The following is a 24,431-nucleotide window of genomic DNA, read 5'->3' as shown; positions in this document are numbered from 1 at the left end:
GATGCACAGTTTTACACATACATCGATCGTCACACGTCTCAAAAAACAAACATTCCAGCTAAGCTTCATGAAATTCTATTAGTGACCTACATACAGACAAAAGCAACTACGTTTGATTTAAAAAGATGAAATAGCTATTTAAACTTAAATAAAGCCAATTTCAATTCTATGGCGCATAATCTTGAACATTGGAAAATTGTATGAAGATTTCGTATCTCAACCTGAGTACAAATATTACCTGATTACCTACTTAACACAAAGTCATAAGTTATTGAATCTGAAATGGTTCAAGATTTCAACATAAACGAAATTGGATATGAATCTAATAATAATATAAGCACACCACTTGCAGGTCTCATGCAGATTCATTAATTTTGTAAAATCAAAAGATTGATGAAATTTTTAATACCTCAATTGAGTTACAAAACAACAGCTAAAAAGCTGTCGAAGGCCTCTTTGTACAATATTATATAAAATATGGATTTACAAACAAATATTTCACTATCATTACAAACATAATATTTATTGTTGGTACAATAATTAAATTAGATACATAATAAATTATAGACAACAGGTGATTCTTAAAACAATTAAACATGTGCTAGTGACATAGTCAAACAATAAAACAATTTAGAAGTGACAGTGATTTTTTGTAGAATTTCTTAAAAATATATTCAAGAAAAGCCCAAATTTTGGTAAAAGCTAATATTACTCATGCACGTAAATTATTATTATTAATGAAAAGATAATAAGGGTTGTGCTTTTTGATAAGAATCACAGAGCAAAGCAAAGGTAGGGATACAATATAATTACCATAAATGAACATTTTCTTATATACATATCTACATTAAATTTAGATTTAATATCAATATTATCGATAAAGCGGACGAATATCTTGTGAATCAATATCTTATGGATAAAATACAAGCAACGAAAGTAGGCCTAATAGTAGAGTGTCAGCTATAATATTCATAGAAGCTTTAATATGATAAAGACTTAATTGATTGTCATAATTGATCAATATTTTGTTTCAACGCTCGTAATTTCAGTAATCGACGATGAGAGAAAGAATAGATCATCTTTATAGAAAGTGCAAATTAAATAAATTATAATTCTTTTTTAGATGTGCTGATACGAAGTGACGCGTCTTCTAAATAATTGTGCCCTTTGATATAAACATTATTATGAAAATTAATAGCCAGTTTAATGAAGGTATTGATTAGCAAGAAATCATCGATTGTATTACGGTAATAAAAGTATAGTATTATTGATGTTCAATTGTAAATTAATATCAGTTCATGCAAGGTAAAGATATATAAAAACAAATCGTAAAATATTATACTGCAATAGAAGTTCATTGTAGTTAAAATCTTGAAAATTCCTAAGGAAGAAGGTAACAAGAACTATTAATAATGTGTTATTGATTCACAAGTTAATATGATATGATATGATAGATATCAAAGAACAATTACCACTGATTCACAATTTCCTAATAAAATTATCAATAAATTAGAGTTACAACACATTCAATGAGGTATAATCTGTTTACAAATATAATTATCATTAAATTCTAATAGTACCTAACAACACTGAATTAAAAAATAATTTATATTATATCATCTTATAATAATATCGGATACTAAAAGTGATATGAATAGTTCATGGAAGATTTTAATAAAAGCACTTTAATTGCAAGGGGAAGCATTATGTGATATGATTTGTATTTCAGTAATTTTTATTGCATACTAAACCACTTTGTTCTCTACATAACACTTACATATTCTATCAGTATATTATTGAACAGTAACATTTTAAAATGTATTCATGATCTATAAAATAATAAAGGAAAGAATTGGCATATACACGTTCGGGATAGAAAATTAAGGAATGACGCATCACGTCTGAACTACTGGACTGATTAACTTAAAATTTTGTATATAGATTCCCAATTTACAAAGGATGGTTATTGGTCTATTTTAAATTCTTCAAGATTCTAATAGGTCAAGTTTTTAATTAGACCCTTACAAACAAGCACGGGTCACCTGCTAGTAGTAAATAAGTATCTCAAAACTAAAAAATTGTGAGACTATTGAATACGTAACTACTATGAAACTGTAAGTTAGAATAAGTTGACAAATTTCAAGTATAACGGTAATTAGAAATAAGAGTTAAATCAACTTACATTCCACTCAATATAAGTTATTTAAACTACTCTAACTAATAACTAAAACCAATAATATCAGATAGAATAAAGTAATACAAAAACTTAGTAATGTAATGAAATTTGGATTGTGTGTAGATACCATACCAACAAATGGTAAATTTTGGATTGTCAATAATATAAATAATCACTGGTTGTTCAAAGGCGATCAAAAGTTGACCCTTGATCTATCGTCACTGACCTTACAATTTATAAACATCTATGATTGATGTTTGGATAAATCACATAATAAACAAACAAAAACATAGTGAATAAAACTATTCATGCTTTTGAAAAAAGTAATTATTGAGATCAACTCGGATAATTTTCAGACTCGTTCTGAACTCACGTAGACAGATATATCATATTACATTGGTTCGTATCAATATATTGGTTTGGGGACCATAATCAAGGTGTATTCGATAAATCAGGGGTTTACTACGTTAAATAAAATCTCAAAACCAGAGTTAATAACGATCTCAATATATTAATCATGAACACCAAGTAAAACATACTAGAGATAAAATTCACAATAATATACTGATAGAAATCTTAAAATCGACCTAAAAGTTTGTATCCAACAAACCGTTGTTCAATCAGTTAATTTTATCCTAAATACAATAAAAATACATAGAGCATATTTCAATTTTTGAATGTTCATCTAAAACGACCGGCTTAATCAAGCCAGTCCAATAAAAACGATCTAAAACGAATAAATTTCCGACATTGTATGTCGCCAAAGAACACACCGTTTTACTGAGTTGTTATAAACCAAGGTAGATAGATAAAAGGTAGATATAAATATATCTTTAGGCATTAGATATCTAAATGCCTTGGATCCACACAACAACAATAAAATGCTGTTCACGGTATAGATTTAAAATAAAATATAAATATTTAAACAGTATCTAGTTAAATAGAGGTTTATCACATATGGTTGACACAGAGTCAAAACATAGATCTAGAATGTATAAAGTGAGGTAGCTGAGAGTGTTTAAATAATGCATGAACCTAAATGTATCAGTTTCCTTCTACCTTCTACCCAACCATCGCCGCTCTGATATGTTCAGACACATTTCAATACAAGCATTATTTTCAACACTCTCAGCTACACTCTACCTTCACCACCCCACCATGTTTTGTACCCTTCAGCTATAGTAATATTCACGTTATACAGTCAGCATCTGATTACAATTGGTTTGATATCCTCTGTCATCATTTTCTATCTCCTCACCGTTGCCGGTTCATAGACTAGACAGAAATATAATAAAATAAATTTGAGAAATAATTGGTCATTATTGAAAAGAACTAACAATTGAGGCCCGGTTGTACAAAAACCTATTACATTTTAATAATGATTAATGCTACAAGAACTAGTCTTTTCAATAAAAGCGTTCCAGTCTTCTTTTCAAAGAAGCCTTCTTAAAAAGAAACGTTTTCTTCTCGTCAAAGAAGCCTTCTTAACAAAAAACCTTCTCTGATTGGTTCTTGTGGGGCATTCAAGTTTTTTGTGCAACCAGGTTTTAATATTTTATCAGATAATCGAGATAACTCGAATCACATTAATTGAATTTGAAAATGGCTGAAAATTATCTGAAACTATTCTGCAAATATTTTTTGCAGATACTTGAAATAAATCTTCGAGTCATTTGCATTTGAAATGTTTCCAAATATGCAAAGTTTTAGTAAAATATAAAAGGATACTGAGTACAAAAGCCGGTAAAATTTTTACCGTGATTAATTCCACGAGAACCAATCAGAGAAGGCCTTTTAGGAAAGACGGCTTCTCTGATTGGTTCTCCTAAAATTAATCATGGTTAAGATTTAACCGTTTTTTGTGCAACCGGCACTGAATGTTTTCAATAACAGTAGTAGCTAAAAATAGAATATTCACAGTTATCTACTTTAGAAGGCAGTGGTAGCAGAGAATAGACAACAATGCGCTCCCAACATTTGGATACTCAAAGTTATCCACTATAGAAGGCGGTGGTAACGGAAAAGAAGCAATCATATAGGCCCGGTTGCACAAAAAACTGTTAAATTTTAATCATGATTGAATGCCACGAAAACCAGAGGATGGTTTTTTGAAAAGAAGGTTTCTTTTATTGGTTCTTGTGACATTCAATCACAGTTTGAAATTTAACAGGTTTTTGTAAAATCGAGCCATAGTACTATCTTTTCCACTGATATTAAAACATAGAAGACGGGTGGCTACCATGCAGTAGTATCATTTACACCTTAGACCAGTTATAAAATAGACACGCCACATACTGAAAGTCGATGAAGCTAACATCTACTGCCATATCGCCCCATCGTGCCGTCATCATCGGATAGAAAACTTTTCTGTAGAGGTGTAGAGTTTGTTCGCTGACCTCACGATGGGGCGATATGGCAGTAGATGTTGGTTTCATCGACTTTCAGTATGTACAATGGTATATACAATGGGGCGTGTCTATTCTATAACTGGTCTAAGATTTGCACCGAGATTACAGAGTGGTCAGGACACATTTGCACCGACTTTACAACGTGAATGTAACTATAGAGTGGTCAGATTACTCGAAGCTCATTTGCACCGACTTTACAACTATAGAGTGGTCAGGTCAGATTTGCAATGATGAATGCGACCATAGAGTGACCAGGTCACTCGACGGCAAATCCACACGTCTCCTCGACCGCCTGACTGAGCTTCTCCAGAAGTCGCTGGTATGTCTGGTAGGCTGGCAGATCGATGCGGTTGAAGCAGGTGTGAGCCTTGGGCAAATTGTCTTGTGGCGCTTCGATCACGTGGATGGTGAACAGACGCGGTCCTACCGCTCCTGTTGAACCTAAACGTCCAAAAGTCAAAAGTTAGTCACGGCTGTTTGAATTTCATTACTAGATTTAGCTGGGTTCCCACATATAGTGCCCGTATAGAGAAAATATAGAGAAAATCTTTTCTTCATTCTCAGAAATGACTAAATGATGAGGATTTTTCTATTTTAAATATTATTATACTATTTTCGATTTGCAACGGTCACCAGCGGGCAAAGTTTATTCTTTTGCTGGTGATGCCATATATAATACGTAAATTATATATACATATGTATAATTGATGTATATATATGTAGATATTTATTATTTTGTATTATTATTTTCTTATTTTTAAGTCAACACTTGTATTTTGTTTAAATTTATTGTTCATATTTTTGATTTGCTCTTTATTTGTGATTTTTTTAAATGGCGAAAATAAATGATTTGATTTGAAAAAATATATATATAGCATAAGAAGAAATTCCATGATATGAGGCGTTCAAGTTCCAAATTTTACTGTTATCTAACTCAAGCCAATAGTCCTATAGTGAGGTCCACGTTATAATGACAGTATTTGATCAACTTTCGTATTGCTATCCTTGTCTATCAACCGACAAAGCCGGTAGTACTATCCTTTTCGAGGTCCACAACGATGACAATAATGTTTTTGACAGTGTAGAAATATATTTATATTAGATTATATTAAATTAATAATATAATTAATTTATAATTATTAAATTATATTAGAAATAATTGATGCAGAGAATCGGCATCGCTATTCTTTTATCTTTATCCACTGCCATTATAACGTGGACCACACTATAGAAGTTCTTTTCCGTGAAGCTAAGTGACACTGATAGCCTGGTTCAATAGTAGAGTTAGTGTTCGAGTAACTGGCATACCAACTCTACTGAGCTAGCTCTACTCCACTTACTTGGTCGAGTAACTGTTCCACTACAATTGAGAATAGTAGGTAAAGAGTATTGTCTAGTGAACAGAACTAACCTTAAAATGTCATGTACTCAACTCTACTAGCTTGAGAATGTTTTCATTAGCATAGTAATGGTAGAGTAGAGAGAGAAGCGTAGTGTGTTGTCTAGTGAACAGAACTAACATTGAAAACTACTCTACTTAACTCTGCCCTACTCTACTAGCTCGAGACTGTTTTCATTAACATAGTAGTGGTAGAGTATGGTGAGAAGCGGTGGTGGGGGAAGGCAAGTGGTAGAGTACTATCCCACTCTAATCTAATAAAAACTCGTACTCTACCATGAACGTTTTCATTGGGAGAGTTCACAAGATAGTTACTACTTACCCAGGAACTGTACCACTAACTCTACTAATGAAAACTAGGCTATACTGTGCCGTTCTAACACTCACCCGGCCAAACCAGTAATAATAGACAGTAGGCGACAGTAATCGCCTTGATTTAACAAAAAATCGGCTTGAAATTTTAAAGTGCGAACAGATATACGCGCCGCGAACATGAGCAATTCACTTTTGATCAGCTGACTATATCTGTATTTTTACAGAAACGGTAAGATAAAGATATAAAAATCTTGGCATCAGCTGATTAAAAGTGAATTGCTCATGTTCGCGGCGCGTAAATCTGTACGCACTTTGGAACATAAACGACCTATATCATGGAGTATCTTCTTATGTTATCTTTTCACTAAGGTATTGCTTATACCTACTTATGCTGTTATATGTTTTTCCTACAGTTACGTTGAAAAGTGGCCATTGTTGCACTGATTACAGAACGCAAAGAATCACTTTTCCGCTCTAGTGCGGGAAAAATTTTTCTGCACTCCAGATTTGCAACATGACAACGCAAAATACTTAGTAGGTTATATGGAGCAACAGTGCAGCAAAATCAAAATGAAGTTGGTAACAGTGACTGGGCTGCTATAGTGAGCAGAGGTGCAACGAAGCACAACGCGCAAATTATTAGTATTATATATTATAACCAAGGACAACATTATTTTATTCAATTTGACAATAAATTAAGGTTTTTATCAATAATAAAATTACACAGAAAAACATTTGATGGATTTCAGGCAATTTTACCCATAATTACCCACTTTTCATATTCAATGGTAACTGTAGGAAAAACTTAATGTGAAATACGTGCGCAAAGTTCCTCTGCTGCACTCAAGAAACCATTCCGCCCTCGCCTACGGCTCGGGCGTAAACGTTTCTTTCGGTGCAGCAAACTGTCACTTTGCGCACTAGTTGCACAAATAACTATTTCTCTATGATGAATTTAAAAGTCTATTGTATGTTGAGTAATTGATGAGAATGAACTATTCTAATGTAGTATCAAACAACAAAGCATCGAAGATGGGTGGTGGCAAGTTCAAATTGAAACGGTAGATTGAACGGTAATAAATTGAAAGAATAACGAAAATCTTGAAAGAGAAGCAACAGTCTACATGCCTTGTAAAGCCTTGAATCCTTGCAAGGGAACCCTCGAGCTTCCAGTGACAAATTGCAGTAGTCTGGCCCTCATTTCCTCGCTGTATTGTTCGACGATCTCCCAGAACCACTTCACAACTGGCGTTTCGGGAGTGCAGTGCTGCAAAATCAGACCAATACATTTTCATTCATTCACACAAATCATTTCAAAATAAAGTATTTCAACATAAGCTTGAATTTTCTGAGTAGTTGTGAAGGGGATATCGTGAAAATTATCAATACTGAATGAAGAGTCTAGATATTGTCCAACCACAGATTTATTAAAAAATCGAGATACCGGTTTCGTAAGCGTTTACCAGAGATTGATAATGGTGTAACAACCTAAACTGTTATCTCGGTTTTTCTCATAAACCTGTGGTTGGACAATAACTAGTCTTTTTATTCAATAAGCTTGGAATTTTTAAAATGTACAATGGAAAGATGTAGGTAGGTAACCTAATTTGAAGCTTCAACCGTCTTGAGGCTCACAAAAAAATTTCGAGCCTGTTATGCTTAAATTGTTACAAGTTTCCATATTTCACACTTTTATTTCCATTAATTATTCAACACATTGTTCTATTATTATTGATAATCTTATAGCTCTAGAAATCTCTGATTTTGTAGAATTCTCTCCAATTCTATTTCAGATATAAATAATATATTTTTTGAAAGGAAATCGACAAGACGACATTATAGATTATAGCCTTATTTTATGTTAGACTATAAACCTATATTATTTCAACAAATTTGGGATAGACAATCAAGTCTGCTGTTTCTCTCCCAATCGTTTACTTTATGAAATGTTGATTATAGTTGGTTGAAAGGAAATCTGAATAAAAATTGGACATTTCACTCAATAATCATTATAAACTAGACAATAATTACTGAGTTTGTTCGCGAAATTTCAAGCAGAAAAGCCATCTACAGTCTTTGCAAACTTATCAATGTATCTCTGTATTAAAGACATACAATGTTATTTTGTGCATGAATGTGTCACGTTTGTATTATTAAATAACACTTATAATCTATAATATAATAAAGGAAAGAATTGGTTTATACGCGTACGGGATAGGAAATTCACGAATGATGTATTACGTATGAACTACTGACTAATTAGCTTGAAATTTTACATACAGATTCTTAATTTAACGAGGATGGTTATAGGCCTATTCTAAGTTCTTCAAGATTTCAGTAGGTCAAGTTTTCAATTAGACCCTTGCGAAGCACGGGTTACCTGCTAGTAAGAAGTACAAATAACAAATTATTGGCCGTTGAGGCCAACCAGACGTAATATACGTAACCAGTAGTCACGTTACAATTTGTATTCTTGTTTTTTAATATTTTAACAATTTTAAAGGCTACTATAATTCTATTTTATAAATATATCTATCTATATATATCTACCTATCAAAGGAGCACAACAAAAACGAAACAAAAACAGCCCAGTTATTGAATGAAAAAGACTAAGAAATTGTCAAAAAACCAGTTTATCAGAGATTGACAATGGTGTAATAACCGAAACCGGTCTTTCTAATTATCAATAAATCAGTGGTTTTTTGACAATTTCTTAGTCTTTTTCATTCAATATGAATAATTACCACAATATCAACTTCTCAACTACACAAAAAGCCCAGTTATTCTTAGTTGACACGATAAAATACCTAAAAACTATAACATTCTAGTTCTATAAGGCACTTCTTTAATTCACTTTAGATTGTAAGGTACTGTAGAGAGAGGAAAAGATGTAAGTTAAACGAAATCGAATAAGTTCAATTCACCTTCAGTCTTGTATTTTGTTTCCAGTCATTGATGTCAATTGATCCCAGTCCGCCAATGATGAGCTCCAGTTCACGTTCGTCGAAAGGCCTCAGCAGTTGCGCGGGAACCAGTTCTGTGAAGCCTTTCTGCAGCGCAAGAAATTGCTGTTCAATGCCACGCATGAACCGGTAGTTCACGTACAACCTGCAAATTGACAAACACAGGTCACAACATGTCATAACACTCAAAAATAATTCAAATTAATATAATGTTGTGGATCAACTCCTTATTTCTATTGTCGAATCACTTTTCTCAACAGGGCTATTGAAGTTACTGATGCACAATTAACGTTTTTTATTACCTTTATTAGTACCCATATTATTCGTTAAAAGTGGTAATTGAGTGGAATATTTGTAATTAATTCATCAATTTAAGCCATCTAAATTCAAAATTTATAGTCTTAGTGTTTATTTTGAACCAAAATTTTATAAAAATTGTACACGTGAAATTCTAACCTTATCTTGGACTTTGTCACCTATGAATTTGGAAGAAAAATAGCACAAGGACTACCTTATTATTTTATCTTTCAATGTTATTACATTAGTGTCATTTGCATTGTAAATAAATAAATAAAGAAAAGATAGCATAAGAAGATATCCCATGCTATAGGTCGTTTATGTTCCAAATTTCACTGTCATCTCAAGCCGATGACTGTTGTCTACTGTCTATTATTACTGTTTTGGCAAGATCAGAGTGTAATAACGGCACAGTATGAGACTACCAGCGTCACATAGCTTCACAGAATATAACTACTAGGACTATCGGCTTGAGTTAACAGTAAAATTTGAAACATAAACGCCCTACACCATGGATATCTTCTTATGCTATCATTTCTCTAAGCTTATAGTTATTTAGTATCCTTTTTATTCTATCAAATCACCTAAGAATAAATTATTTGATAAAATGAAAAGGGTACTTGATATATTTCATTGGGCTTCTATTGTGTAATATGAATGTGTCGGTACAGTGAAAAGATAATTACCATGAGTTAATGGTAACTAGTCCCCCACTCAGTCCGGAGGTTATGAATTGTCCCATTAGAACTGATATACTTCAAACTACTTATCCTAGAGTCTGTGCAAACATTTAAAATTACTTAGTCTACAGTCTGAGCAAACCTTGAATTGTAACATTTCTCTTATGGAGTGTACCGTGTTGCCAGATATCACTGAATCCAGAGAGCCTGAGAGCTGATTGTATGAGAGAAAGAGCGATAAAGAGAGCGTAGACCTTTTTGATGGAATCATCATGAAAACAACAACAGTGTGCTCCCTTTGTTATACTGAAATAACAGTGGCCATAAAGCCACATGCTGCAAACTAAGGTTTGCACTGACTACAGTAGGAATTTACTTTATATAGCCTACTTGGGGCCGCCGTTTGCACAGTCGAAGCTTAAACTAAATTTAATCAGCTGTTGACTTAAACTCAAAATGAAACACATTATAACAAAAGATACTTGATACGGATTCAATCCAGTTTAGAATGAAATTTAGTTTAAACTGTCACTGTGCAAACGGCCCTTAGAATTATACTTCACTGTACAGGATACGTTCACTGTTAGTGACCCACCTTTAATAAGCTAAGCTTCAAAACTTATAATACAAACTATAAAAAATAAGATATATTGTATCTCATAATTCCGCATCCACACTATCGCCCAACGCGAATGACAACGAGCGCGATAGTGTGGATGGGTGGTTTGCCAGCGCTCGCCTTCACTGGCCATCGCTCCGATTTTCGACAAGCGAAGACCAGCCGACAATCCACAAATAGTCACATTGCAATGTGGATGGCAATACCAAAGTGGCGACTTGACCAGAGACCGGACGATGGTGTAGACTGGACATTATGTTTTAACATGGAGAAAATATAGCATAAGAAGATATACCATGGTATAGGTCGTCGTTAATGCTCCAAATTTTGAAGCCGATTTTTTGTCAACTCATTCCAATAACCGTCTATTTATTATTGGTGCTTTGTGTGGTGTATTCAAGGAATATTGCTTGGCTTTGAATTGTAAAATAAATTCTTCCGACAGAATAATAATATTTAGATTCCAACTAGGAACTGAATTGTTGATTTTTAAATTTAATTGATAGAAACTTCAACCTGTTTTTGAGGTTAGCCTTTTGTCCCAATGCCTTGAGAATCATAACAAGTTACAAGAATAAGAGCAATTTTTAATAATTGAAGAATGAATTATTGAAACATTTATTGTTAAAATTTCATTATTAAAAAAATCTAAAACCTGAATTCACATATTATCTGAACCAGAATATAGTTTTTAAAAAGCATGATGCATGATTTTGTTATGAGCAGATTGGAATTTCAAATGTATCGCGATAAAGACCCCACATAATGGCCGCTCCATAAGGAACATGAGTGTCATGACCTGTATTTATAGACCTTGAGTATGAGAGACTACCAGCGCGTCACATAGCTTCAAGAAAATGAACTACTAGGACTATAGGCTCGAGTTAACAGTGAAATTAGGACATAAACGTCCTAAGCCATGGATATCTAATCACGCTATCTTTTTTCTATTCTGTAATACACAACTTGGATGGATTGTAGAAATATAAATAAAACAAGACGTCCTAAACCAAGGGATATCTTCTTATGCTATATTTTCTCTATGGTTTCTAAATCTTACAATAGTGTTTGTTATAACAGTGTTTTAAGACATTTCATAGAAAAACTTGTTGAAATTATAATGTGGAGAATGAAGAAACTTACTTGACATATTCCTTTTTGTTGTCCTCGGTTACAGGTATATCCTTTCCACCAGACTTCAACTCATGAACCCTCAGCACTCCGAAGCTGTTCACTTCCACTGCGAAGGTCGTGTCGATAACTCCAGTCAAATCGTTGTCACTGTTAACAAATCACACCATTTATAGTCACTGATAACACAGAAAGTTTACATCGAAGTAATACAATACCTGAATAACAGTCGAGTTTCATACAGAAAACTTTCATATTATTGTTTTCAAGATAAATTGTAAATACTAATTACACGATGCATTTGATTAGGAAGAGAAAATTATAATGAAGTTGATTGATTGATGCCCGGTTTCACCAAGCACAGTCGAAAAATGTCAACAATGTGAAGGTTCTGGGATACGGTAAATTGTGACAAACGGTAGAAAGTTCCGCGTCTTATGGGAACCATTTTGACAGTAAGGGCCGGTTTCCGAGCTCGGGATTTAGCTAAGTCCTAGACTTTAAAAAGCTGGAGTCAGAAAATTGGTTTCCAAAACGGGGCGTAGTCGCAGTCATTATCATAGTAACGTTTGAATTAAATTTCGAAAAACTAGAAAATTGAACACAAAATAAAATAAAGAGAAAATAGTGTAAAGTTTCAGCTATTTTGAATTATTTAGGAATGTCTAATTTCGTCCAGGAAAAACGTTTCCAATTATAGTAATGAGAAAATAAAAACTATGACTTCTGTTATAAAAGCTGCGACTGCGCCCCGTTTTGGAAAGCCAATTTTCTGACTCCAGCTGTTTAAAGTCTAGGACTTAGCTAAATCCCGAGCTCGGAAACCGGTCCTAAATGTTGCAAAATCCAGTTACCGGTAAATTATTCCTGCCTCGCACTGTAACCGCGGTGCCCAACTGACTCATGCCCTTTACATAGTCCATCAGAAATTGGTCTAGCGGTGTTAAATCACAAGATCTTAGAAGCCAATTCACAGGTCCAAAACGTGAAATTAGGCGGTCACCAAACGTGTCTTCCAACAAATCGATTGTGGCACGAGCTGTATGACATGCTGCGCCGTATTGTTGGCACCACAGCACCTGGACATCATGGATGTTCAACTCAGGAATGAAAAGTTAGTAATCTTCCATAAAGCGGATGGACACATATCCAATTCCTGTGCTCGATGGCGGATGGACTCATTCGGGTCTTTCACAATGCTACCATAGAGAAACAATAGCGTAAGTAGATATCCCATGGTATAGGGAATTTATGTCGCAACTTTTACTGTTATCTCAAGCCGATTACTGTCGATTATTGTCAATTTTTACTGTTTTGTTGGGGTGATAGTGTATGAACGGCACAATTTGAGAGACTACCAGCGTCACACAGCTGCATAGGAAAGAACTATGTGAACTATCGGCTTGGGATAACAGTAAAACTTGCGACATAAACGCCCTATACCATGGGATATCTATGCTATCGTTTCTCTATGATGCTACGCTCTACAGTAGCAATAGCTTCTTCTATACGCACAGTACGGCGTCTCTCGGAATGCGAGTTATCAATAATAGTAAACGTGGTACGAAAATGTTCCATGGTTAATCGAATTAACTGCTCTGATGGATGATTTTGTCGAAGATTAAATGGATGTAGGGCACAATACGTATTCCGCTTAGAACCATTATTTTCCAAGTAAAATGGTGCTATCTGTAAGTATTGTTCAGGGATGAGTATTCATGATGAATTGCCAAACAAAACTGAGGATAAATCACTCAAAAACTGGTCGCCATCTTCAACAGTTATACCAACTGAAAGTTCTATACCTTTAAAAATATACCCGTTATAATAACATCAACATCAATAATAACAATATATATTCATTTCAATATTATTGATAGCCTAATAAGTGACAATAGATTCAAGGCACTTACAGCATCCAAGTTAGACTGCGATGCAATTCCGGATCGACGCCTTCAATGTCCTCGAGGGTGATTGGTTTGTTGAGCAACATCTTGTAGAAGGGAGTGGTGAAGCCACCATCTATGTAATGCCCGTGAAACACTGCTATGCCGATGATACGCCCGGCAAAGTGGAAATATGACAGATGCTCCTGTCAAACAATAACATAACATTCACTATCATGCAAACAATAGAGGAAACAAATAATACTGTATCAATAAAATCACAGAGAAAAGATAGCATAAAAAGATTTGAAAAGATCTGTGTCGATGGTTCTGGTTAATGTCACAGTACTGACACTTGCAACGCTACCTTGGATCCAAAGTGGAATCAACACTATGATTTGTAAGTAGTTATATCATGTTATCCTCAGATGATACTGTATCAAATTGTGTTGATTCCACTTTCATCATGAGTGATGATACAGTAACATTTTGTGATACTGTATCATTTATGGTGATACAATAGAGTAAAGATAGCAAAAGATGATATCCCATAGTTTCTAAAATTCATTAAAAGTTTGGAAGTTTTGTATCAAATTATAGTGTTGTGTATCCAGTAGAGATGATACTGTATCATATTGTGTTGATACTGTAACATTTTGTGGTGATAGTGTATCATTTATGGTGATACAATAGAAAATATATCCCATGGTATAGGGCGTTCATGTTCCAAATAATTTCACTGTTAACTAAAGTCGATAGTTCTAGTAGTTGTTTTTCCTGATAGTCTCTCATACTGTGCCGTTCTTACTCTCTCACCAGGCCAAAACAGTAATAATAGACAGTAATCAGCTTGAGTTAACAAAAATCGGCTTGACAGTTGGAACATAAACAGCCTATACCATGGGATATCTTCTTATGATATCTCTTTTCTATGACAAAATAATGTCGGCCGACAATGGGCAAGTGAGAAAACAGCCATTAAGGTCGTCACACACCAAGCTACGTATAGCTAGGAATGCGTCTTCGGAAGACGTAGGCAAAATTACACTTAGAAGACGCATATCCCATTGTTGAAAGCTACGATAGTGTGAATGGGATAGATTCGTAGCTTGGTTTCAACATTAAGAGATAGATGAACTATTGCCTTTTGCTTGCAAAAACGAATAAAGCTACACAACAAGCACTCAATTGAGGCGGCCATGTTTCGGAGTCTACAACTCGACAACAAATGACGATCTGGCAACACCGATCACAGAGCGTTTGGTGAGGATGATGAGATGTTCAGCTCTGTGAAAATCACCCTGCCACCACTAGTCTGTGTCTTATTATATGTGACCAAAGGTTGAAACAAATGACCCTCGTACAAACTATAGATCTAAATTTGACGTAAGACAACGATTTGTAACCAATCAGTACATGTAATGATTTAATAAATTGATAAATGAACGTAGGAATGATGAAGAATACATACCGGATTGACGCCACTATCAGGGTTGATTTGCAGTGTATAGTTGCCCTCTCTCGAGTACTGGAACAGACCGTACTGTGGATTGAGCATCTCATGAGACAACAGGTAGAGCCACTCACGAGCCACGCCCCCGTAATCTAACCCCTCTTCTCCTCTGAACTTCACCATCAACCGTTTCCGCATGTCTTTCGCTCTCATTTTCATAACTAACCTATACGACTCCTGCAACAAAATGCATTTAATTACCTGTGAATATTTATCCATTTGTACAAAACCAGTTGTCATTAAAATGATATTCAATCAATTTTTATTCCAATCAACACAATACAATATACATAAAAGAAATCAAAACACAAATCACAATCGAAAATAAATTTGTAAATCTCCGATTTCTTGTTGTCCAATATTATCAACATAATCTAATCAGTTTCCATATATTCCGTTTTCAAGAACATGGAACAGCAGACTACTCTCTGTTTTGTACACACCCTAAGGGCCAGACCATATTAAGCGTTTTTAGGCGGTTTCAGACGGCCTTTTTAGAGTCGGCAGGGCAGGAAGATCTCCGATTGGATGATTAGGTCATCGCCTGAAAAATGACTAAGAAATTGCTTGAAATGAGGTCTGGCATGCCCTAAGGGACCGACTACACAAAGATCTGCGATCCTATAGCTACTGCACCTATTATCTAAGATATCTATACCCTCCTAATATTATTATTATTTGTTATTCGTCCAATTCACCAACCACGGAAGGGTACGTACGATATTTTTCGCTACACTACAGGTGTAGCTGACGCCAAAAAGTTAGGCGGTTTCGTGGGTCTCTTGTGCGTTCCAACAGCTGATGTTGTCAAGTAGAGTTGTCATCTAGCTTGGCAATAGATGGATGCATTGCAACAGCTGTGAGTAGATTATACCATGTGACCCACGAAGCCGCCCAACTTTCTGGCATCAGCTATAAAAGAATAATAAATTGAATAAGAATGTTTTATGAGAGGGGGGGGGAACTTTGATGTCTCATATCTCAAGAACCAGACGTCGTAGGGTACTCAAAGTGGGGTGGAAATCTTCGATCTCACCCTCCTGAACACAATGCACTATATGGCACAGTTGTCCAAACACATTTTCAAAAATTTTCAAAAAGCTTTGATGTCTCATATCTCAAGAGCCACACGTCTTAGGGTACTCAAAGTGGGGTGGAAATCTACGATCTCACCCTCCTGAACACAATGAACCATATGGCACAGTTGTCCAAACAAATTTTCAAAAATTTAAAAAAAGCGGCCGGAAAGTGTACTCTTTCCGCCCTTAGCCGGAAAGAAACTTGTTCTGACGTCAGACGAGAGTCGTCTGCAAACAATGTCTTTCAGATCTACGTAGGGACTGGAAAACAGTTGCTTTCTGTGCAGTGTGGCGAAAAATTTTGATCGTAGATCATTCTCTGTAAGCACACCGAGGCTTAAAGGCTTAGCGGTCAACACTCACCTCAAATATTTCCGATCTAGACACCTCCAGTCGACAGTGCCCCGTCTGCGGTTGTAGTGCGGTCAACTCAGCCCTGAGTATCTTCTGCTTGGCAACGAGGTCACGCCGATACTTGGGCAGCATCTCCCCATCCGCCTCGGGCACGCCTCCTCCCTCCGGCCCCATCCTTGGCCCCGCCCCGCTCGGCTCCGATTGGTTGGCGGCCGCCGGCGGAGGTGTGGCTACTGTGGGCGTGGCCGTCGTCGGCGCGGTGGTGGAGGGGGAAGTTGCGCCACTGCTTCCCGAAGACGAAGGAGCCGGTGTGGTTGGTGTGCTACCCGATGTGGGAGCAGCGTTCGGGTTGTATTTTCTGAAACAAAATTGAGAAAAAATTTATTTTACCTTCACTTTGTACTGTATGCGCAATACTGATGCTTTGTTGTATTGTATCTCTTAACAAGTGTTTATTCCTGGTATTATGAGAATGAACATCATCTCTGTAACTAACATGGTAAAATGCTGTAACTAACAATAACCATGTGATTTGAAGAAATATACCTGGTGACAAGTGAAATATACCTATTACAAGGAATAAAATGGAACGTGGGTTACATCAAATTTCAAAGCTGAACAAATACCTTATAATTAATGTGAGAGTTATGGAATTTTGTAGGTGTGTAGAGGCTTACAACAAATCTGAGTTTTTGATCTCGTTCACTAAGACACCATCGAATATTAGTTAGCCTAAGTGAGATTCACATTATTAAGTCAGTGGAAATGATACAACTACAGAGTTGCCAAATCTCTATTACCACCGCCTTCTATATCAGATAGCTGTGTGAATCAAAATTCCAGAATAGATTTAATCATAGAGAAACAATAGCATAAGTAGATATCCCATGGTATAGGGCGTTATGTCACAATTTTTACTGTTAGAGCCGATAGTCCACGTAGTTCTTTCCCGTGAAGTTGTGTGACGCTGGTAGTCACACGAAGCACCGATGCAAGGGCGACACCACCACCTGGAGGTGCGACCAGCTGTGGCGGGGGTGTCACGCTCTCCTTTACTCGCAAGGCGTGCAGGTCGTCAAGCAGTCGTCTCACTCGCACCGTTACTATACTGTGCCGTTCTTACACTCTCACCCCGCCAAAACATTAAAAATCGACAATAATCGGCTTGAGTTAATAGTAAAAGTTGCGACATAAAACTCCTACACCATGGGACATCTACTTACGCTATTGTTTCTCTATGATTTTATTCATCATGAATACTATTTCTTCTTAGCATAAAAACGATTTGGAAACGATAGAGTTGGAAAATGATGGAGCTATCACCTTTGTCAAATGTCAGATACTATACTGATATAGAAACTTGATGTAATGATAGATAAGTTTAGCAAACCGTGATGCCACAAGAACCAATCACAGAAGCTATCTTTTCGAGAAATCTTTCTCTGATTGGTTCTGCTGAATTCAATCATGATTAAAATTCAACAGGTTTTTAAATAACCGGACCTAAGAGGTGAAGTACTGACTAGAGAATGTTGGAAATATAAATTATTAAATAAAAATCGAAACACTAACTTGAGAATGTTGGAAATGGAAATCATTAAATAAATATCGAAACACAAACTTGAGAATGTTGGAAATGGAAATCATTAAATAAATATCGAAACACTAACTTGAGAATGTTGGAAATGGAATTTTATTGAATAAATATCGAAACACTAACTTGAGAATGTTGGAAATGGATATTATTAAATAAATATCGAATCACTAACTTGAGAATGTTGGAAATGGAAATTATTGAATAAATTTCGAAACACTAACTTGAGAATGTTGGAAATGGAAATTATTGAATAAATATCGAAACACTAACTTGAGAATGTTGGAAATGGAAATCATTAAATAAATATCGAAACACTAACTTGAGAATGTTGGAAATGGAAATTATTGAATAAATATCGAAACACTAACTTGAGAATGTTGGAAATGGAAATTATTAAATAAATATCGAAACACTAACTTGAGAATGTTGGAAATGGAAATTATTAAATAAATATCGAAACACTAACTTGAGAATGTTGGAAATGATGTGCGTGGAGAGACGGGGGTCGGTGAACTGAGTGGTACGGTTGTTGTGATCGACATAGTAGAGGCGGCCACTGGCCGTGTGCCGCACCTCCCAGCCGGGGGGGAGGGGCCCCAGCTCGGTGGGCGGGGTCACGGGCAGGTCACGTGGGATGCGCGGGTCGTGCCATGTCGACACGCCCGTCGCAGTCTGGTAGAAGTAGACCTGGCCTTGTTGCGTTGTGCGCACTTCTGCAAACACAAACAAACCAAATACAGTAATTGGTGACACTTTACTTGCAGTGAAACACTGATATTAATATTAAAACTTCGAATTCTAGTATCGACAGTATTGAAAAGAATACTTCTCTCAGACTGGCCAATAACGATAGGTGTGTTGAACACAAATGTTGTCATACATTTTTGTGTCATCACAGCAATAGACTTGGAACAAAATTTTTGAGGTTAGGTATTTCTATCTTAGATTCTTTGTTGTTCTTTTATTCTTAGCTGCACTATTTGAGGTTGAATTATTTTCGTTTCATCATCATAATATGTAATTTTCCAGTGGTTTATTTATTTTTATTGGTTGATTATTTCATGTTAGATGTTAGAGACGGCTGCCAAATGGCTGTTTTTGTTCGAAGCCTTTTGCTGATAAGACAAAATGCATGCATGAAGAGCATGTGTGTGCACAAATGTTCAACATCGTGTGTTCGCTGTTAAGCAGTTTCTCTAGAAACAATGAATCTGTAGTTACAGTGCAACGCTTTTCCGTCAATATTTTAGAGTTGAGGGTCGAGGTGCAATGCCCAATCAAAATACTTTTTCCTCCACCTACTGTCTAAAGTACTTACTTTACTCCCTGAAACATAATACTAAAGTGTCACTTTTTCGCTCTAGGTAGTAAAAAACAGAAAAACTCCCTAGGGAGTAAAAGTGACTCCATTTAAATAACATGGGAAGCATCTCTATTTTAAAAACTTACATGGTAATAGGTTAGAAGGTCTAAGCTCAGATGAGAAAGCGTAATAGAGGTGTTTGTCATTGAGTCAACTGAATTCAATACCACAACCAGAAATTTGATCTACTCATGAAATATATGTTTGTATGATATTATATTCTTAATATTGGTGGACGATAAAAATTTATACAATTTTAAAAATATTTTATTCTATTCAAAATACCAGCCAACAAATATTTTTGATCTGCATTCTGCAATTCAAATCTGAACCGCGTGATCTGGAGTCAGCCATTTTTGGTAGCTCAGCTGATATGATTGTTACAACTTTGGCCGATAGATAGCGCAATCAGCAGTGCCTATCAGACGACCGGTTTTTAGGTTTTAGTTTTTAGGTTATGTTGTTAGGAAACATTGTCACCAATACGTAAGTTATTAGAATGATTTTATTTGCAGTTTCTATAAAAAAATGTAGATGGAGGAAAAATGTTGTGTACATCACGAGCGAAAAATACTTTTTCTCCCTCAGGAAAATTGCTGCCCTCGGCTTCGCCTCGGGCTTCAAACTTTTTCCCACAGGGAGAAAAAGTCGTACTTTTCACTCTAGATATACAATAACTATACTCCGATGGGTTGCAGCGTTTAGGAGTACTAGTTCTGTGATGAAAAAGAAACCACCTGGTCTTCCCCGTTCCCCGGAAAGTGTAGACCGAGTCAGAACGGCAGTTGTTACGATCGACTCGACGACACTGACCCAGTCTACATTTTCAGGAGTACGAACTGAACGGGAAAGACCAGGTGGTTTCTTTTTCATCACAGAACTAGTACTCCTAAACGCTGCAACCCATCGGAGTACAGTATTTTGATTGGGCATTGCACCTCGACCCTCAACTCTAAAATATTGACGGAAAAACTTTGCACTGTGACTACAGATTCATTGTTTCTAAAGAAACTGCTTAACAGCGAACGTTCCAACGCTCATAGCAACTGGAATGGCATAGTATGGGTCGTCTGCCAACATTCATTCCAGGGCAATACCCTCTCCCGTTGACGAGTACTGGCTGTTCGAAAAACATGCGTTTCCTCTGCACAACTCTGTATAATAAAATGAAGATTAAGGTATACATTATGTATCAAAGTATCTACTTGATATAGAACAAACCAATGTATCAAATTATTTCCTTGATACTGAACAAACCAACGTACCGTATCCAGGAGGAAGATCGGGAGGTTGTGGCACTTGGTGCCTGCCAATGTTGTTATTATTGCCAGATTGTCTGCTTCTATTAGATCTTCTTCTCGACTGGCCGGAGGCGGGTGTTCTACTATTCACGTCATCTCTATGCCTGTAAGCACATCTTACATTTACAATCATTTCAAATTATACATATTCAAACTTTACAACCGTAAATGTTATATCAAAATATGAAGGTTTTCGAGCTGATAAGACAAAATGCATGCATGAAGAGCATGTGTGTGCACAAATGTTCAACATCGTGTGTTCGCTGTTAAGCAGTTTCTCTAGAAACAATGAATCTGTAGTTACAGTGCAACGCTTTTCCGTCAATATTTTAGAGTTGAGGGTCGAGGTGCAATGCCCAATCAAAATACTTTTTCCTCCACCTACTGTCTAAAGTACTTACTTTACTCCCTGAAACATAATACTAAAGTGTCACTTTTTCGCTCTAGGTAGTAAAAAACAGAAAAACTCCCTAGGGAGTAAAAGTGACTCCATTTAAATAACATGGGAAGCATCTCTATTTTAAAAACTTACATGGTAATAGGTTAGAAGGTCTAAGCTCAGATGAGAAAGCGTAATAGAGGTGTTTGTCATTGAGTCAACTGAATTCAATACCACAACCAGAAATTTGATCTACTCATGAAATATATGTTTGTATGATATTATATTCTTAATATTGGTGGACGATAAAAATTTATACATTTTAAAAATATTTTATTCTATTCAAAATACCAGCCAACAAATATTTTTGATCTGCATTCTGCAATTCAAATCTGAACCGCGTGATCTGGAGTCAGCCATTTTTGGTAGCTCAGCTGATATGATTGTTACAACTTTGGCCGATAGATAGCGCAATCAGCAGTGCCTATCAGACGACCGGTTTTTAGGTTTTAGTTTTTAGGTTATGTTGTTAGGAAACATTGTCACCAATACGTAAGTTATTAGAATGATTTTATTTGCAGTTTCTATAAAAAAATGTAGATGGAGGAAAAATGTTGTGTACATCACGAGCGAAAAATACTTTTTCTCCCTCAGGAAAATTGCTGCCCTCGGCTTCGCCTCGGGCTTCAAACTTTTTCCCACAGGGAGAAAAAGTCGTACTTTTCACTCTAGATATACAAATAACTATACTCCGATGGGTTGCAGCGTTTAGGAGTACTAGTTCTGTGATGAAAAAGAAACCACCTGGTCTTCCCCGTTCCCCGGAAAGTGTAGACCGAGTCAGAACGGCAGTTGTTACGATCGACTCGACGACACTGACCCAGTCTACATTTTCAGGAGTACGAACTGAACGGGAAAGACCAGGTGGTTCTTTTTCATCACAGAACTAGTACTCCTAAACGCTGCAACCCATCGGAGTACAGTATTTTGATTGGGCATTGCACCTCGACCCTCAACTCTAAAATATTGACGGAAAAACTTTGCACTGTGACTACAGATTCATTGTTTCTAAAGAAACTGCTTAACAGCGAACGTTCCAACGCTCATAGCAACTGGAATGGCATAGTATGGGTCGTCTGCCAACATTCATTCCAGGGCAATACCCTCTCCCGTTGACGAGTACTGGCTGTTCGAAAAACATGCGTTTCCTCTGCACAACTCTGTATAATAAAATGAAGATTAAGGTATACATTATGTATCAAAGTATCTACTTGATATAGAACAAACCAATGTATCAAATTATTTCCTTGATACAGAACAAACCAACGTACCGTATCCAGGAGGAAGATCGGGAGGTTGTGGCACTTGGTGCCTGCCAATGTTGTTATTATTGCCAGATTGTCTGCTTCTATTAGATCTTCTTCTCGACTGGCCGGAGGCGGGTGTTCTACTATTCACGTCATCTCTATGCCTGTAAGCACATCTTACATTTACAATCATTTCAAATTATACATATTCAAACTTTACAACCGTAAATGTTATATCAAAATATGAAGGTTTTCGAGCTGATAATAATAAAATGGAGCCTCACTATAAATTCAAGTCATCTCTATAGCTGTAAGCACGCATTACATTTACAATCATTTCAAATTGACACATTTTAAACTTTAAAACCTTTTACACCTTTGAAGTTGTATGTGAATAGGAAAAAATGAAGGTTTTTCGAGCCGATAATGATGGAAATAAATGATGATTTGTGTATTAACAAATGTAGATTAATGAATAAATAGAAAATAAGTCTCACTATAAATGAAAAAATGTGATTGGGTTGTTCATTTTATATTATTTAATGTACAAATAAATTTGGCACTCATTAAGGAATCAACTGATGAATTTTCTTCACTAGCTATAGAATTGAAATTAAAAATAATAAGATAATTGAAAGATATTTGAATAGATTTGGATTGAATGGATGTACAATACCATGATAAGAAAAATATCAAATATATTATTGTCGTTTCGACCCCCATACTTGACAATATTGGGAACAAATAGAATGTTAAGGTGCATAGAGAGACAATAGCGTAAGTAGATATCCCATGGTATAGGGCGTTTATGTAACAACTTTAACTGTTATCTCAAGCCGATTACTGTCGAATTTTACTGTTTTGTTGGGGTGAGAGTGTATGAACGGCACAATATGAGAGACTACCAGTGTCACACAGCTTCACGGGAAAGAATTACATGAAGATAACAGTAAAAGTTGCGACATAAACGCCCTATACCATGGGATATCTACTTACGCTATTGTTTCTCTATGCTTATGCGCTACGAACACGCGTAGGCCTATTTCACTTTTTATCGGCTTTTGCTATACTTATTATTTTGTATCTTAGTGTTTCTGTAAAAATATAGATATAATACAGCTGATGAGAAGTGAAATGCGCGGGTTGGTGCACTACCTCCGTAAACAAAGCCGTAGTGCATTCGAGTGACGTCAGCACAGGTAGGGCTCCTACACCAATAAAAATTCGTTGATTTCAGCTGATCTATATCAGCTAGTGTTTTTATTGGTGAAGGAGCCCTACCTCTGCTGACGTCACACGAATGCACTACGGCTTTGTTTACGGAGGTAGTGGTTGGTGGCGCATAGATCTGTACGCAACTTTAGAAATCACGTACATTTCTTCTTTACAGTCTAGGAAAATAGAATTTAGATGGTTGAGAAACTGAATGGAGATGAAATATTGTAACATAAAATTTACAAAAATCCTAAGCTGAAAACAAGTCATAATTTTGAATCACTTTAAATTGAAAAAAAAAAATGCAAAATAGGAGAACAGTCACTACATTCATGCAAAGACACGTCACCACCGTCAGTCATTAGTCAAAAGTCATAAAATCAGTAAAATGTCCAATTAAATTAAGAATATTAAGTATTATAAATATATTTTTTCACATGCTACATCAT

At 35.8% G+C, this 24,431-nt stretch overlaps 1 protein-coding gene across 1 annotated transcript in view; it reads right to left on the bottom strand.

The window, feature by feature from the left end:
• Positions 1-384: 384 nt before the first annotated feature.
• LOC111064465 (E3 ubiquitin-protein ligase SMURF2) overlaps positions 385-24,431 on the bottom strand; it is a 55,141-nt gene continuing 31,094 nt past the window's right edge. Inside the window, exons 7-15 of the mRNA XM_039433806.1 lie at positions 22,792-22,931; positions 18,884-19,130; positions 16,830-17,178; positions 15,346-15,564; positions 13,902-14,080; positions 12,001-12,138; positions 9,223-9,406; positions 7,427-7,565; positions 385-5,025 (exon numbers count right to left, since the gene is read on the bottom strand). Coding sequence (XP_039289740.1) covers positions 4,841-5,025; positions 7,427-7,565; positions 9,223-9,406; positions 12,001-12,138; positions 13,902-14,080; positions 15,346-15,564; positions 16,830-17,178; positions 18,884-19,130; positions 22,792-22,931 — 1,780 coding nt within the window. The 3' untranslated portion in view covers positions 385-4,840. The remainder of the gene's footprint in view (positions 5,026-7,426; positions 7,566-9,222; positions 9,407-12,000; positions 12,139-13,901; positions 14,081-15,345; positions 15,565-16,829; positions 17,179-18,883; positions 19,131-22,791; positions 22,932-24,431) is intronic.

Source organism: Nilaparvata lugens, chromosome 8 (genome assembly GCF_014356525.2).
Source record: "Nilaparvata lugens isolate BPH chromosome 8, ASM1435652v1, whole genome shotgun sequence".
Classification (NCBI taxonomy): domain Eukaryota; kingdom Metazoa; phylum Arthropoda; class Insecta; order Hemiptera; family Delphacidae; genus Nilaparvata; species Nilaparvata lugens.
Note: the sequence above shows the minus strand (reverse complement) of the source record. Positions and strands in the feature narration are given on the sequence as shown.